The following is an 18,523-nucleotide window of genomic DNA, read 5'->3' as shown; positions in this document are numbered from 1 at the left end:
AAGAGTTTTATTTTTTTCTTTTTTGGTCATTATGAGGTCTTGAAATAATTCAGCAGCAATTTCACCCATGTCGTGCCTTCCAGTTTCTTGCAGAATCAGCCACAAAAAGAAGGGGAGGGGAAGGGAGGGGAAGGGAGGGGAGGGGAGGGAAGAAAAATCCTGAATCTAAAAGTTGGGCCAGGTAATAAAGGGAAAAGTATAAAAGTAAAGGCTGATAGCAAAATCACAGCAGCAGAGACCAATTCCATTACAGGAAATATGGCAAATGCTGAATATGAACCTCTGGCTTCCAAAATTTATTTTTTATTATCTGAAAATCTCTTTTCTTTTATTACCTTACTTTGTCAAGAATGGCTATCTCCTGCTCCACAAAAGTAGAGATTAGAAATCTTACACTGATTTTTTAAGTAAAAATACTTATTACTGTGTCACAGTTTGTTTAGTACACAAAAGCTTTCAGTTGTACACCTGAAACTAGTAAGGCTATACATCAATTATATCTCAGTAAAAAATTAAAAAAAAAAAAACCTTCAAAACAGGGAGTACATAAGGGAAATAAACTAAAAAGGGAGTGAGTGGTGAAAACATGATCTGGAGATGTACACAACTAGGGAAATGTATACAAATGTGTAAGTTCAGAAAGCAAAATCACTGGACAAAGGTGATAAAGAAACCCACTGGCAATTACTTTGTAAAAACTGCTCCTGCGCATTACAACGATGAGATTACCATGCTGACCTGAACTTCCTCCCAGATGTCTTCGTCCAGTAAGGTGGAAGCCCTGTGGTGTTGCAAAGGGACTATCAGGCAGTGTCCCTCAGTAAGAGATCGGACGTTGGGTAAACATAAATAAACCTATGGGGAAAAAGTTGCAAAGAGAAATGTTACCGTATTTATTCTCAGTTGCGACCAATGAGCCATGGGAAACATGGCTGACACCTAATAAAGCACACTTGTTTACAAGCAATATATTTTATTTTAATGTTTTTAAAGATAGCTGATATTTTCAAAATACTTTTAAAAGCCATGAAGGCAGATTCTAATAAAATGGAAATTTACAGCACAAGTCTCAATTTTAACTGTTCTATGTATTTCAGAGATTGAGCATACCCAAGGGCAAAATGAATGACACACTTTATCCTTGATCTGAGAAAGTTATATGCTTTCAAAGCCCTTGAAACAACACAATTTGGGGCAAGAATGAAAAGATATATGGCTTGGTAATGAAAGAGAAGTCTAACTGGTGCCTATCAATCACGTTTTCCTTATCATACTGCCTAAGCAAAGAGAATTAACCCAAGTAACAGAGAAAGGAAATGTTCTCTGTATGGTTTTACTGTTCTGCTTAAGTTCCATCTGTTTAAATACATGTGTTACCTACAAACTGGTGCTATTTTTCCACTATATACAACTGTCTTAAAAAAGAAAAAAAGTCAATTAGCCTATATATAGTGAGCAAAGAGTGCTCATGAGGAACATTAAAAATATTCTGCAAAGGGGCTCACTCTTATTTTCTACTATTTTTTGTTAGGTTTTAGATAGAAGTATTTTGTATGGCAGACAATATTATTTCACAAAATAATGCAAACTTTTTAAAACTCTGCTCAAAGAGGACAAAGAAGGAATGGATATGGAAATTTACCTAAGTTTATAGTAAGATCATAACCATATTCAAAATATTTTTAAAAATAACATCAGTACTGATTCATTAATTGTAACAAATTTACAACTTGTAAATTTGCTTACTAATGGCAGGTGTTAGTAAGAGAAGACACTGGATACAGCGTATACGGAACTGTCTTCTTAATTTTTCTGTAAATCTAAAACTGTTCTAAAAAAGAAACAAAGTCTATTTTTTAAAAAAAAAGTAAGGGCGCCTGGGTGGCGCAGTCGGTTAACCGTCCGACTTCAGCCAGGTCACGATCTCGCGGTCCGTGAGTTCGAGCCCCGCGTCGGGCTCTGGGCTGATGGCTCGGAGCCTGGAGCCTGCTTCTGATTCTGTGTCTCCCTCTCTCTCTGCCCCTCCCCCGTTCATGCTCTGTCTCTCTCTGTCCCAAAAATAAATAAACGTTGAAAAAAAAAAAAATTAAAAAAAAAAAAAAAAGTAAAGCACAGTGTTAAGACGAGGGAGACAGATAACTTTTATTTTTAAAAAAAGGAGGAAGAAAGCACGAAAAGCTGACAATCAGAAGTTATTTAACTCTGTGATTCTAATGAGTATTAATATAGTTTCATTAATACATTTGGATTTAAAACATTCACTTTAAATATTAGAAATTGAAGCTGAGTGAGAATTACTGAATTGCTGTGGAATGTGACTTATCATTTCCACTGAATGGCAAAATAATTCCTCAGAAACTCAAAACCATCTAAGATTAACCTAGGTAATAACTGAAAGGAGTAATTTCTTCTTGTTTATTCAGATTAATTAAATGGCCTGTTAGCTACAGCGGATGGGATAGGTAGTCAGATGACGGATAAGGTTCCTTCTAATCAATATTTCAAATATTTCTGTATTAACATAGTCACAGCCGAAAGGCTGGAGGTAGATGGTAGTTTTTAGAGCATATAACGCACAGATGCAGAAAGGAGAGACTCCAGTGGTTTTTTTAAGTTAAACTAGAATGAAAAGACTGAGTCCCAAAGGGAGGAAACAGGTAAGCCAACTCTCAGGAAGTGAAAGGCAAAAAGAATTTAATACCATGAGGAAAGACTAGTTGGAAAGGGTGGATTACCTGACAGCGGAAGAGGACCACCGACAAGAACAGGGAAAGACGTGTATGACAAATAGGAAAGGTGGAAGATAAGAACCAGAAAGTGTCTGTTCACAGGCCAGCAGTTCACTTTCATGAGTGAACTGAGAAACGCCTCCTTGGGGAAGCAGCCTACAAGGCAGGAGGTGAACAGAAGGTCTGTGCCCCCTGAGCCCAGCCTGCCTCCAGTGCACTGGGGAAAACAAAAAACCCCAATGAAAATTCTCCAAACTTCTAAAGCACAGCAGGAAAAATTTACTTTGTTTAATTTGCTCTTACGTGTTTAAAAGGGAGGGATCGGACTGAAGAGGAATGAAATATTTATAATGTCATAACTAGAAAAATGTAAATGTTTATAAAAGTCTGGAAAAGAATTCAGATAAATTGATACAAGTAATTGGTTATGGTGGGGGTTTTTTTAATTGAATAAATTTTATTTTTTTTAATTGAATAAATTTTAAATGGAACTTTTACATTAACCTTTTTGATAGTTTGGAAGGGGGAAAAAAGAAGAGTGAAGAAATAAAGTTAAAGAAACCCTAACGTGAACTGATAAGTTGACTGTCTTAACAACAACCTAAAGATACTAAAGGCTAGAGTCGGAACGGAAAAGCCCACACCAGTTCTCTGGACACACAGGTGTGTGTGGAGGGGGGCGGGACATACACAAGAAACAAAAAACTAGCAAATAAACACGTATATGCACAGTCCCTGAACTATGAGTTCCTGAACTAGCATGGCACTCATTCATTCCTCCCCTCTCCTTTTCTCACTCCCTCTGCCCTGGGCCACACTCTGCTCCACGAACCAGCTCTTTCCTCCTCATGGCTCTTCACCTGCTGACACCCCTTCCTGAAATATCAGTCATTCACATCCTCATGTTGCTTGCTCCTTCCATCTTTCATACCTTCCCTAAAATACCTCCTTACAGGGGGCCTTCCAGATCACCTTCTCAAAAAATACTCTCCCATCATTTTGTCCCGTTCCCTTGCTCTATTTGCTTTCTGACAACACTTTCTTCAATCAGGGCAATTATTACTTTATTTTCTGCCTTATTTTACTAGAATACAAGTTCCACAAGTACTTCTGATTCTGAGTCTACTTTTCTCTAGAAACTAATTACGGTCTGGTGTATGTCGGGTACACAATAATTAATCAATACAAGAATTAACTCACTGAATATTTATTGAAATAAGTGACAATTATCAGTAATTAAGCAATCATTAATATTTATTAAAATGGGGGCGCCTGGGTGGCGCAGTCGGTTAAGCGTCCGACTTCAGCCAGGTCACGATCTCGCGCTCCGTGAGTTCGAGCCCCGCGTCAGGCTCTGGGCTGATGGCTCGGAGCCTGGAGCCTGTTTCCGATTCTGTGTGTCTCCCTCTCTCTCTGCCCCTCCCCCGTTCATGCTCTGTCTCTCTCTGTCCCAAAAATAAAAAAAATTAAAAAAAAAAAAAAAAACGAAAAAAAAAAAAAAAAAAATATTTATTAAAATAAGTGACTGCGAACATACACTCTTGATATACAATGGGATATATGTTTGGTCAACAAAGGAATTCATGCTTGGTGCACAATGATGAGTGAGAGTTATCTAGGTGCTCACAGAACTTACAGCCTATCAGAAGAGGGACTTAATACACAAGTAAAATAAGGTAAAAATTTTCAAATTATCAGATATTCTAAGAAGAAACAAATAGGTTCTATGAGAAAGTAAGGGAAGAAGCAGCAACTGCTTTAGACAGAGTATTTCTGAAGTGACTTGAATACTAACAATCAAGTGCCAACCATGAAAATGAGGTCCCACGGCTGGCCAATGCCAGGGCCAGAACCTGGGTTCAGGCGGTTGGGCTCCCCAAGTTCAAGCCCAATGCTGCTCCTCTAAAGAGGAGAATCATACAAAATGTGAGCTTCAAGTCACCTAAATTTTTATGCTGCTCTAGCGAAGAGTCTAAGAATCACAGGAAGTCAGAAAAGAAAACTATTTGCAACACAGAGTAAGAGAAGACCAGACATGTTAGAATCCTGTAAGGGTCTGAAGAAAGAGACAAATCTGGACACAGCACTACGTCACTTCCTCGGGGCCATGAGTGTGGTATTTCTTACCTTAACACCTATTGCAACAATAAGGTGCTTGGGAAACTGAGAGCTGTCAAAACAGTAGGGACATTTTTCCATTCGGGCAGCGAGACTCTGATGCTCGGCAATGGCTTTTTTCCTCTGGTTCTCTTCCTCTGCACCGAAACGTTCTCTCTCAGCTGCTTTGGAGACAAACATGTCATCTAGGGTATAATAGTCTCCATCTGTTTTTCCCATAAACTGAAAAACCAAAATAACAGTAGTGGGGAGAAGGGAGGTGGTTAACGTTTTATTGTATTGCAGCTACCAAAGACATATCTGTAAGTTCCATGGTACAACTTTTAAATTTAAAAAAAGAAGAAGAAAAACGTGATTAAACATTTAAGCTTGATTTTCAAGTCAATCAATCAATCATCATCGTCATCATCACAGCTGAAGTTGACTGAGTATTTACCACGTACAATTTTATGCAATTTGTTTTATGCTCCTGTGAGAATGAGACCATCATCATTTCCATTTACCGGATCAGGAAACTGAACCACAGAGAGGTTAAGAACTACTTTCATTTTAAAATTAGCATACGCTCCATAGAGAACATAAACATTTTTCAACTGTTCTCTCCAGGCAGCTTCTCCCCATCTCCCCCAACATAAACTGTAGCCAGGTGGATGCTTTTAAAACACAAATTTTACTTACTTATTTTATTTATGTCCCTGCTTAAAATCCTCAGAGAACTCCACATTGTGAACAGGATCAAGTTCAAACTCTGGTTTGCCTACTACATCATAGACATAGATAGAATGACCCTGGCAAAGTTCTGTCTCCTGTATGTAGAGCCTTAGGCAAGTTACTTAATCTCTCTGTGCTCTCCGCACGCTTTATTTCCTCATTTCACAATGGTTGTAACAATACTATCTACCGAACAGGGTTATCTTGCTTAATCCTCTCAACGCGTGCCTGACACACAATAAGGACTCACAAATGTGGGCCCCCATTATTATTACAATTTTCTTCATAATCTGGCATTGATGACCTTTCCAGTCACATCTGATCACACCCTTACTTGAACTTTATGCTCTGGTCTTCCTGTTTTCAACCCAAAAGTACTGTTACCTTCAGGCTTTGCACATACTGCTCTCTGACCAATTTCTGCCTTCAGTTTAGCCATTTGCTACTCCTTTTCCAACCTGGGCTTAGATTTAGCTGTCACCTCCACAAAAGAACATCCCTGGATCTCCCAAGACCCTCTAGTACTGCACTCCTATCAGTTTCATGACCACACTGTATCATAATTGCTCACTAACTTCTGTTTTTCTCTCATTAGGCTAAGTTCAAAGTTCTATTTAGTCTACTAAGTACCCAAAGCGAACTCTTTTTCTTTTTCATCATCAAATACAAAGCAATAGCAGGATGCTTGGATCTTATCCGACAGTTAAAAAGATTTGAAGACAGCTAGAATGGCTGCATTTATGTCAGAGAAAGTAGAATTCAAAGCAAAGAAATGAAGGACACAAAAGATCATTTCATAAGGATAAAGGGGTCATACCATCAAGAGGAATAACAATAGCAAAATTTATGCACCTAATTACAGAGTTTCAAAATACATGAAGCCAAAACTTGACAGAACTGCAGAAAACTACGCGTCCACAACTGTAGTCAGAGAATTAAACACATTCTCCCAATAACTGATGGAACAAGGAGAAAATCAACAGGCACACAAGACTTGAACAAACTATCCAAAACTCTGACCTAACTGACATCGACAGAAATTCTATCTAACATCTGCAAAATAAACATTCTTCTCAAGTGCACAAAGAACATTTACCAAGATAGAGGGCATTCTTAGTTATAGCACAATTCCTAATAAATTTAAAAGGATTCAGGTAACGTAAAGTATGTGCCCTGAACACAATGGAATTAAACTAGAAATCCCAGCAGAAATACATTTGGAAAATTGCCAAGTACTTGGAAATTAAATAGCCCAGTTCCAAATAACACATGTATTAAAGGAAGGAAGGAAGGAAGGAAGGAAGGAAGGAAGGAAGGAAGGAAGGAAGGAAGGAAGGAAGGAAGGAAGGAAAAATCAGAAAGTATTTTGAACTGCCATTTAAAAAAAAAATGAGAATTTGTGGGATGGTGCTAAAGCAGTACTTAAAGTGATAATTACAGCACCAAACACCTATATTGGAAGACAAAAAAAAGAAAGAAAAAAGAAGAAAGGCCTCATGCGAATTAATGATGTCAACATCCACCTTAAGAAATTTAAAAAAAGAATAGAAAAGAGAACAGAATGTAAACAGAAGAAGATTTCTAAGATGTCATCATTGATAGAACTAGGTAAAAATCAGAAACCAGGTACTAATTATTAGTAATAAGGTATCTGAGCACAATAGTTTCCTTTTCTATACTAGAATTTATTTTTTATCTTCTACTTTTTCTCCATTATTGATCCTTGTTTATACCTCTCTATTGTGTCAACTTTGTCTATTTATGTGAACTGCCCTGACTTACAAATTATTATTTTAACTTCAGACCTTTATCTCGACCATAACATATAACATTTAAAAATATCAGAACTAGTCACTAATTATTTTCGTTATAGTGACCAACTATGTGCTAGGTACTAATAGAGACCTTAAGTACTCTCTCATCCAAATATCCCTACAACATAGGAATGAATTGTCACTGTCACTTGTTAGATTACAATACAAAGCTTAAGGTGCCTGCGTGGCTCAGTCGGTGGAGCACCCGGCTTGGGCTCAGGTCATGGTCTCATGCTTCATGAGTTTGAGCCCCGTACTGGGCTCGCTGCTGTCAGCATGGAGCCAGTTTTGGGTCCTTTGTCCCCTTCTCTCTCTGCCGCTCCCCCATTTGTGCTCTCTCTCTCAAAAATAAATAAACATTAAAAAAAAAAAAAGCTTAGGAGAGACTAAATAATCAAAATCACACAGCTATTAAGAGACAGGAGCAGGAATCCAATGTAGGCCTATCTGACGATAAAAACGAAGAGTATATGACATTCAGGGAGCCCCTCTCACTTAAGAAATCCACCTTTAGGGGCACCTGGGTGGCTCAGTCAGTTAAGCGTCTGACTTCAGCTCAGGTCATGATCTCGTAGTTTATGAGTTCGAGCCCCGCGATGGGATCTGTGCCGACAGTTCAGAGCCTGGAGCCTGCTTCAGGTTCTGTGTCTCCCTCTCTCTCTCTGCCCCTCCGCTGCTCAAGCTCTGTCTCTGTCTCAAAAATAAATAAAACATTAAAAAAAAAGAAAAGAAATCCACCTTTAAAAGACAGAAAGGGTGTATTTTAAATATAGTCTATGAAGCAGAACAGAGAATTCGAAGAAATCTTAAATGTCACCTAGAATAAATACACCCAAATGACTTAAGGTACTTATCAGAGACAACACAGACATCTAACAGGTATCGATCTTTTCTAAAGTATATTAATGAAGCAGAATACATACCTCCACATGCAACTGTCCCTTCACATGTACAATGTTATAAAAACACGGTTATTAAAAACCAGTTCATGAGTGATCAGGGAATTTATTCAATTCAAATCAAATCTTTTGTATACAGAAGATAGTGCTTCTATACTTTAAATCTATGTTTTGTGGACATTGCCAAACTTCTCTGATTGATTCATAGTATTGAATTAAATAGAGGACAGTCTTGTCTGTTAAATCTGCATAATTTTTTAACACAATACAAAACTGATGCTTCAACACAACTACAATCCTCTCCTCCTACACCCTCTAATTATTTGAATTTTTCCCATTATCTTCTCTGTGGGATTTGATCCAAAATGTTTTCAACTTATTAATCATGTACACATCTCCTGTGATCTTCAGCCCACCATCTTCCTATTTGACAACAAAAAAAAATGTTTTAATGGACAGAATGTTAACACAGAGTGGAGAATTGAGTCTAAGAAGGAAAAAAAGCAAAAACCTTGTCGAAAGAAAGGAGGTGAAGAAAGAAAAGAAGGTATGGAAAAAAAACTCTTCATCATTTAAAAAGTCCTAAAGAAAGCGGATGGGATGATTCGAGCTCAAGTTCATACATCATAAATTTTACAACTCTGAGAACCTCTTCCAAATAAATGAGAAAAATGTGGTAAAACAGTTACAACATTAAAAAACATAAGATAAAAGAAAGGAGGGGGAAGATTACCCAAGTGATTTGGAGATTCAACACAATGCTTATCAAAATCTCAATAATGTTTTTTGCAGGAAGAGAAAAATCTACCTTAAAATTCACATACGATGGATCTCAAGGGACTACAAACAGACAAAATAATCTTGAAAATGAACAAAGGTAGAGGTCTCACACTGCCTGATTAAAAAAAAAAAAAAAATTAACGTTTATTCATTTTTGAGAGACAGAGAGAATAGAGCATGAGCTGGAGAAGGGCAGAGAGAGAGGGACACAGAATCCAAAGCAGGCTCCAGGCTCTGAGCTGTCAGCACAGAGCCCGATGCGGGGCTCCAACTCATGAACTGCAAGATCATGACCTGAGCTGAGGTCGGATGTTCAACCAACTGAGCCACTCAGGTGTCCCTCATACTTCCTGATTTTAAAATTTACTGCAAAGCTACAGTAACCAAAACAATGTAATATTATCATAAAGATGGACAAACAGACTAACAGAATAGAACAGACAGATCAGAAATAAGCCCTCTCAAGTATGCTGAAAATACTCACAACAAGGATGCCAAGATCATTGAACAGGGAAATGACAGTCTCTTAAACAAATGGTGTTGGGAAAACTGGATGTTTACATGCCAAAGAAAAAAAAAAGAAAAAAAAGAAAATTTGGACCTTTAATTTACACCATATATAAAAATGAACTGAAAACAGATCATAGACCTAAACCTAAGAATTAGAATTTTTAAACTCTTGGAAGAAATCATAGAGGAAAAGCTTCCTAACATTAAATTTGGTAATGATTTCTCAGTTATGATGACAAGTCACAGCAACAAAGAAAAAATAGATAGGATGGACTTCATCAAAACGAAAAACTTTTGTGCACCAAGGACACTGTCAACAGAAGGAAAGGCCGCCCACAGAATGGAAGTCTTTGCAAATCATATATCCAAAATATATAAATAACTCCTAGAGCTCAACAACAACAAAAAACAAAACAAAAAAACAAGCAACCCAATTTAAAACTAGGTAGAGGTTCTGAGCAGACATTTCTCCAAGGAAGCGACCCAAATGCCCAATTAGCACAGGGAAATGCAAAAAGCAAACCGACAATGAAGTTACCACTTGAGGCTCACTAGGATGGCTAGAATCAGAGTCAGAGGGGAGCCTGGGTGGCTCATTTGGTTAAGCCTCCGACTTGGGCTCAGGTCGTAATCTGAATATTCGTGACTTTGGGCCCCCATGCTGACAGCTCAAAACCTGGAGACTGCTTGGGATTCTGTATCTCCCTCTCTCTCTGCCCCTGCCCCATTCATTCATTTTCTCTCTCTCTCTCTCTCTCAAAATAAACAAACATTAAGAAAAATTTTTTAAAACAGAGTCAGATAATAACAAGTGTTGTCAAGAATGTGGAGACACTAGAACCCTCATGCAGTGTTGGTGGGAATGTGAAACGGTATAGTTTCTTTGGAAAACATTCTGGTAGTTCCTCAAACAATTAAATACAAACTAATAAATATGCAACTAAACATATGGATTACCACACAGCCCAGTAATTCCACTTCCAGGAGGAATGAATCTGGAACATGAATCTCTACAGCAGCATTATTCATAACAGCCAAAAGATGGACACAATGTGAATGCCCATCAACTGATGAAGAGATCAACAACGTGTAAAATCTGTATGACAGAGTATTATTAGGCTACAAAAAAGAAATTAAGTACTGACACCTGCTACAACGTGAATTGTAAAAACGTCATGCTAAGTGAAAGAAGCCAGTCACAAAATCACTATCAACATGAAATATCCAGAGAGAGGAAATTTACAGACACAGAAAACAGATCTGTGGCCCTTGAGGGTGGGGATGCAAGGGGGGGCCGAAAGGGTTAGGGGGTGACAGCTAAAAGTTACACGATTCCTTCTTGAGGTGAAAGAAATGTCCTAAAACTGACAGTCTCAAGGGACTACATGTCTGTAAATATGCTAAAAACCACTGAATTGTACAGTTTAAATGGGTGAATTATATGGTATATGAATCATATCTCAATAAAGCTTTTAAATAAAAAAGTCACCTTAACCAAAGAGAGGTCTGGCCTTTGTCTGTGCCCCTGGAAGGTTATCTTTAAACTCCTGGAATGTCCCTTCTGGTAAGAGCGGCTTTGTTTACCTGGGGGCTTTTGGTCACACCAGACAGTCTACACTAACAGTGTGATTTATGTTGGGGGCTTTGGGCCACACATCATCAACTCTACCTCAGGAGTGGCTGGAAACTAAGGTCATCCTCACAAGCAACAAACCATGTCTACATGACCAAACCCCGATAAAAACCCTGCATGCTAACACTTGGGTGCACTTCCCTAGTTGATAATACTCTGGCCACATTTCACACATCATTGTTGGGAGAAGTTCGCCCTGTCCACAACTCAATGGGACGGGACAAACGGAAGCTTCAGGCTTGGAACCTCCTAGACGCAGCTCCATACACCTCTTCCCTTGACTGAGTTTATATCTGTATTCTTTCAGCAAGTATAACAGCTTTTAGTGAATTCCGTGACTTCTTGCAGTGAAATACCAAACCGAAGGGTAGCCCTGGGGATCCCTGGACTTGCAGCTGGTGTCTTGGGGAGTCTAACACCGTGGAGACATAATAACCAAATGCAATGTACAAACACTGGTCAGATTCTGGATCTCAAAAAAAAAAAAATTACAAAAATTTAAATGCAGATCATAAATTTTTTTAATGTTTACTTATTTCTGAGAGAGAGAGAGAGACAGTGTGAGTGGGGGAGGGGCAGCGAGAGAGGGAGACATAGAATCCGAAGCAGGTTCCAGGCTCTGAGCTGTCAGCACAGAGCCTGAAGTGGGGCTCGAACCTACGAGCCGTGAGATCACGACCTGAGCCAAAGTCAGACGCTTAACCGACTGAGCCACCAAGGTGCCCCTAAATATAGGTTATAAATGAACACTTTTCAAGTAAACATATGGTTCTGCACAAGACACAGACACCACCCAACAGTGGACAGTGGCAGCATGGCAGCTCCACACCGAGACAGCCCTGAGGGCAGTGGGGACAGTGGGGCAAGGAAGTCCTCTCAGTGAGAACTCTGAGCATCTGGTCCGTGCGGCCCGGAAGGAGGGATGGGCAGAGCCACAAGTCTGAACTAATCTGTCATCTAGGGCTGATGGTCTGGTTGGATGCTCAGGGACCTGGACGTAACACAATCAGAGAACTAGTAACAAGGTCTGGGGAAGAAATACGTGGACAGATCTCTCTCCAAACTGATACAGAGTACAAAGCCATTTCCAGCCTTTGTGAAAACATTTATGTCACTAGCCACTCCGACCTTTGTCCAAATAAGGTTATGAATGGGGTGACCAGGCTGGGACGGAAGTTGGGAGTGGGCTCAGCAACATGACCTTCCACTTATCAGAGCTGATCCGGCTACAGCCACTGCTGAAGACCCAATCCACGAACAAGAGAGATCACACTGTGCCCCTGATCGGCACCAGTTACCTGATGACAGGTTGGGCACACTGGACTGCTTCTGTCATGGAAGGGGAAGGACCCTGTACTTGCTGGAAGAGACGCTTACTCTGGATATGGATGGATTTACATGCAATACTTTTGCCAAATATACTATCTCTGGACTCATGTCACCATGGTATCACACACATTCCTGTGACCAAGTAACTAATCCCCTAGCAAATGCACTGTGGCAATGGGTCCATGCCCACTGCATTCATTATGCAATGATGATAACCACAGTCCCATCATGCCGAGGTAGCTAGCTGACTGAACAGTAAACTGGCCTTTTCAAGGTTTAACGAGAAATGCTGGCTAGATGGCCCCAAGGGGGCTAGGGCAACGTCCTCCAGAATGCAGTATGTGCTCTAAATCAACATCCAAACGATGATGGGATCTCTCTCACTGCCAGGATTCACAGGTCTGGGGAACTAGGGGAAAAAACAGGAGTGACCCATCTTATCATTACCCCTTATGACACACCAGCAAAACGTATGCTCCCATGCCTCCGACATAAGGCCCTACTGGTATGCAGGTGTCAGTTCCAAAGGGAGGAACACTTCTACCAAGGGACACAACAGTGACTCACTGCACCTGAAGGTGACACGGCCACGGGGCTGCTCTGACCCCTCATTCCACTAAACCAGAAGGCAAAGAAGGCAGTTACCATCCTGCCTGGAGTGACTGATCCTGACCAAGGGCGAAATGGGTCGGGCACTACCTCACAGAGGCAAGGCGACGTGTGTCTTGAACGTAGGAGATCTTTTAGGGCACCTCTTCGTATTCTCATGGCCTGTGATTCAAGTCACAGATAAACTACGACTCAAATTAAGGCCACGAGGAAATGGCTCAGACCTTCAGAATGAAGACTTGGGTCCACCCCGCCAGGCAAGGAACCTTGAGGGCAAAAGGAATATGGAACGGGTAGTGGAGGAACGTGCTTATACACACTAGCTAAAACCACATAACCAGTTTCAAAAGTTAATACCATAGTAATTACAGTATCTCTTCACTACTTTGATACGAATGTGTGTGAATCTACATTTAAATATTAACCAAATGTTTTCTTCTCTTCCCTCTCTCATCTCTTTACCATCTAACATAAGTACATTAAAAGTAGCTTTGTGGGGCGCCTGGGTGGGACGGTCAGTTGGGCATCCAACTCTTGATTTCAGCTCAGGTCATGATCCCAGGGTTGTGGGATCCAGCCCAATGCTGGGCTCCACACTGAGCATGGAGCCTGCTTAAGATTCTCTCTTCCTCTCTCTCTGTCATGCTCTGTCTCTCTCTAAAAACATTTTTAAAAATTTAAACATGTAAAAATTTTTAAAAATCCAGGGGTGCCTGGGTGGCTCAGTCGGTTAAGCGTCCGACTTCGGCTCAGGTCATGATCTCGCAGTTTGTGAGTTCAAGCCCTGTGTCGGGCTCTGAGCTGTCAGCTCAGAGCCTGGAGCCTGCTTTGGATTCTGTGTCTCCCTCTCTCTCTGCCCCTCCCCCGCTTACACTGTCTCTCAAAAATAAACAAAAACTTAAAAAAAATTTTTTTTAATTTTAAAAATCCAGAAGTAGCTTTGTGTTCTATTGTGGGGAAAGAGTTAGCATATTTTTGGTTGTATGTGGGACAGTTGTATCATGTTAGACAGAAGCACGATTTTGTTAACTTTCTTTGTTTGGAGATTAAATACAGCTTAAGGAGACGTGCCGAAGTAAAAAGCCATGGGTGTGGTTACTGTCAATTTGACTACTCTGAGAGACATTTTCCAGAATTCCCTTTCCTGTGTGTTTCTGGTCAAGGTGGGCAATGGGAGAAATTCTCACAGGAGACGTCGAAAACAGAGACAAAGTCCAGCCATTGTCCAGTATACACTGTCAACTTATCTGCTGGTTCGCCTCCTGTATGAGGCAGCCGCTGGGTCTGCACCTGCTCCCCCATTGCCTCCCTTCCCTTCAGCTTCTCTGAGCTCTGGGCCAGACGTGTGTATGTAGCTCCTGGCCTAGTCTACAGGGTATCCACACTACCAAGGCCAGACGCAACAAGAACGGATGTGTGTTTCCTGCCCACCCTTGAGAGCCCCGGCTCATGCTTGTGGGTTCCAGCTTATTCTTGGTCTCAGTCTCTTTACATTCCTTTTTCCTTCCCAAGTGCCTGCCTCTGGGCTCAAAGACACAAAGACACAAACACAAGAGCCTGAAGTGGACTGCTTACCTAGCTCCCACAACTGTACAAGTTCAAATCCCTGTAAGAAGCCTGTGTCTCTGTCTTTTATTAGTTCTGTTTCTCTGACTGAAAAGTGACTGGTACAGATTTAACCTTCTATAAATAGCAGTAACAAGCTGCTTTTGTTCAGAGGCTCTGCTTGTACATTTTTTCAAGAATGTTCAAGAATGATATTATTTTTTAAATATCATTAACCACTGTGCAAAAATAGGTATATAACAGTATACAGAATTCAGATATTTCAAATGTCAACTGCATAATATGTGATTGAAAATTAATAATAAAATAAAACCACTCCTTTTCAGCTCCAGTCCATTATCTCTAATGACTAAATCCAATAGTATTATTTTAGTCTGGTCTAATCTGAATGTGATCAACCACCTTCCTGCTCTGGTCGTATGCCCTGGTTGCTGTGTTATAGAAAAGTCATTAAATTTTGCAAGTGGTTTCACTATAAACTCACAAGCGGAACTGGCTCTTCAACACCATTCTGAAAACCTCCCATTGTGCACAGTGGCTCGATCACCATCGAGCCCTGGATGCTCCACGAATCTTCCTCTCACTCTCGGTAGAAGACCTCAAAGAAAAGTCAGACAAGAACTTCCTCATCTTCCCACCAGTGGACCTACTGACCCCCAGCAAACGCTGGCTCCTCCTCCTTCCCCCCTGCCGCACTGGAGGGCACCTGTGCCTCTGTGGGAACAGCCCCGTCGTCCACTCGCTGGGCCCCGACCGCACTTCATACTCTCTGGGTACGACGCACCCTGCAGGGAGCTTACAGATGGCACTCAGGACTTTCTCTTCTCCCGCACCATTCGTCTTTCTTCCCCTCGCCAACAACGCTTCCAAACCAGAAAATGTGTTTTAAGCATGTCACAGCTTCTTCTATTTTAATCATTCCTTTCAAATACTGATCACCTTCCCTCAGGAAGCTAAGCCTCCTGAATGAGTTGTCAAGGGAGGAAAAGAAAGAAGTCAGGGTTTTATTAGAGAGTGACTGGTAGTTGACAATAATGTGAGTGATAATCATATTATGACTGATGTTTAGAATACAACCATTATTATAAACTGCTAGAGTCAGCGTTTCTGAACAGGAAATTTCCAAGTAGGTAAGGGTTTTCCATTTAAGTATAAAAAACATTTCTCATTGCAGTCATTTTGAAAGGAAATTTCCCAAATAGTATTATCAACTTTCCTTCCATGTAAAACATAATATACGTTGACAATGAATTTCATATTAAAAAAAAAGAATGTTATTATGGAAAACAAATAAAACGTAATACATAGAACTTAATTTAATCTTTTCCTGATAATATAGAATAATTACTGGGATAAGTAATATAATGTATCATAACTGAGGAATGACCCTCTCGAGGGCTGGTAGCTTCTATGCTAGCTACATCGACATAGAGGTCCATGATTTTTTATTCTTTCTCCCCATTTTTCCATCTAATTCTTTGCTCTCTATACTAAGCCAGCTGTCAATTCTCACTGCTATAAGCATTTTTTCTTGTGGTTGTCTGTTTCCTCACTTCCAGTTTGCTTTTATTATTATACTTCTGGTCTAAAACTGGATAACCAAGTACATTAGCATTATTTGTAATATAAAAAAGTAGGGCTCGAGGGAAACCTGTAGGGAATCAATAAATAGCTGTTAAATTTAGAGTAAACATTAAAAAGCTAGCTTACGATCTATAAACGTGATTAGCATCAAGAGATGATACACAAAATGACTTTTAAAACCATGACAAATCATAGAAAAGGGGATTCATAGGTTTGTTTTATATTCTCTGGTACACAATGACATCCTGGCTAGAAGAAACTTTCTGAATCCTGTTTCTTCTACCACTAATTGCCATTCAAACAAGGCATTATTATGACGCTAAAATAGTCACAATAATTTGTTACAAGAAGAAAATAAGGAAACTGATTCCATACATTTTCAAAATTAATTTCAGATCACTCAAAACCAAGACTAACAAGGAAGTGTTTTTCGAAGTGAAACTAAAGCCCACTGGCAAAGACAAAACAAATGACGTATTAAGACGAAATAAATGAACTGTGGTTTTGGCCTTCACCCGATCCTTTCGAACTATGTGAAGGACCATATTATCTACCTCTTTGACAATTAAAACCCTCAGAGTTCATAAAGAACTAATATTACTATCACCTAGCTTATTGAAAAGAACACTAATTTCAAGTATTAGCTTTATGAAATGATGAGAAATATACTGGTTTCAGTTATTCACAAAACCACCACCTAAGTACATACACAATACAGTTAACACTCTTGATACGCTGCCTCCTGATGATTACATAACCATTAAGTTTCAGTTGAGAGAAAAATCTCAAATGAAATACATCCCGCTATAGCAACTCAGCTGACAAACTCTATTTCTAAAAATTGCTCTCTCCGACACTAGAAAGTCAGCAGCTAAATAGATATGCTGAATAGATCATAATTTATATAACAAAACCTGTTAAAAAAAAAAAAACAGGACAAGAAAACCCAACAGAATTCCATTAAAACCATATTAAAATCTTATGAAATAAAATAACAAATCATTCACTCCCAGATGATTTAAGTCCTTATGTTGTTTTCTGACTCATCTTTGCCCCTCACGAAACATCTGAGGATTAAAACTAACTTACTAGAGATAACAGCTTTTGTGAGACAAAAATGAGTCATTCTTTTGTAAGTGATTGTTTTCTTCAAGGAAGAAAATACACATACACACAAGTTATCATGCCATCAGGAAAGAGAAGAAATCACGCTGAATCACAGAATTAAGAAAACCTCATCTTAAACACTGAAAATTAAAGTGTGGATATTACTGATGCCATAAGAAGCACTAGAGATTTGACCTATCAGTGACCAGAATCCAGGACAGTTTTTAATTCCACATCCTTTTATTTACTATCCAAGTAACTAAACTTTAATGTTAGCTTTGACAGAAAACTGGCAACATTTTTCATTAGACTATTTCCATGTCTAAAATCTCTAAAAGATCAGGGAACATTTTAGTTAATCTTTGCCATTCTTCTTTTGCTATACAGGTAATTTATTATTAAACTACTGACAAGCACAGGAACGGTGCTCTGTTTCATTTTGGTCTGTAAAATACCTTTCAGAAGACTATTCAACAAGGTTTGTTTGTTTGTTTATTTATTTTACAATATCGATATTGCCTAATTATAAGTTTACTTTTCCAATGTTTCCATCTACAGCTTTCTTAGGTCGTGCATACTATGCCAGGAAGTAAAAACTTCCTGATCCCTCCCTAAAGTCTTTGTTGCAAGAAGAACAATGGTAGGAATTACAGGCAGAACTCAAGATTATTCTCCACTGTAGCAGTGGCTTATGTGTAACTCTAAGTATTTGATATTCAAATTACAGACAAATGTTTTTTTGAAGGTGCCATTAAAACCCTGCTAATTTTATTCAGCCAACTTAATAGTTAATATATTCTCATCACGCTATTTTTTTAAGCATCTGAACTTCCAAAAAAAATCACTATTTCTGAAATTTAAAAACTTATATATTTAATTCTGGATCCTGCACACTACAAATTACCCATACATTCCAGGAAACCTGTCTCAGGATCTGACTATCTGAGTGACCACACGTCTCCTCTGATAAAACCTAAGCGACAGTTCTCTGCAGATCAATGTTAGGCCCACTATGAAATTTTTTCAAATGTGGTCTGTACTGGAACAAAGTGGAGAAGGTTGATGATAAAAAGGACAACAATTATAAGAGACGTGCTTGTTTTTAACATAATATTGTTGCAAAATCAAAACAAT

At 39.3% G+C, this 18,523-nt stretch overlaps 1 protein-coding gene across 2 annotated transcripts in view; it reads right to left on the bottom strand.

The window, feature by feature from the left end:
- CWF19L2 (CWF19 like cell cycle control factor 2) overlaps positions 1–18,523 on the bottom strand; it is a 151,717-nt gene that overhangs the window by 18,345 nt on the left and 114,849 nt on the right. Inside the window, exons 13-14 of one of the 2 annotated variants that reach the window (XM_025928560.2) lie at positions 4,857–5,069; positions 739–855 (exon numbers count right to left, since the gene is read on the bottom strand). The exons of the other annotated variant lie outside the window; for it this stretch is intronic. Coding sequence (XP_025784345.2) covers positions 739–855; positions 4,857–5,069 — 330 coding nt within the window. The remainder of the gene's footprint in view (positions 1–738; positions 856–4,856; positions 5,070–18,523) is intronic. 2 annotated transcript variants of the gene reach the window in all.

This window comes from Puma concolor, chromosome D1 (genome assembly GCF_028749965.1).
Source record: "Puma concolor isolate L17-30 chromosome D1, mPumCon1.1.hap2, whole genome shotgun sequence".
Classification (NCBI taxonomy): Eukaryota; Metazoa; Chordata; class Mammalia; order Carnivora; family Felidae; genus Puma; species Puma concolor.
This window is presented reverse-complemented; position numbering and strand designations above follow the sequence as displayed.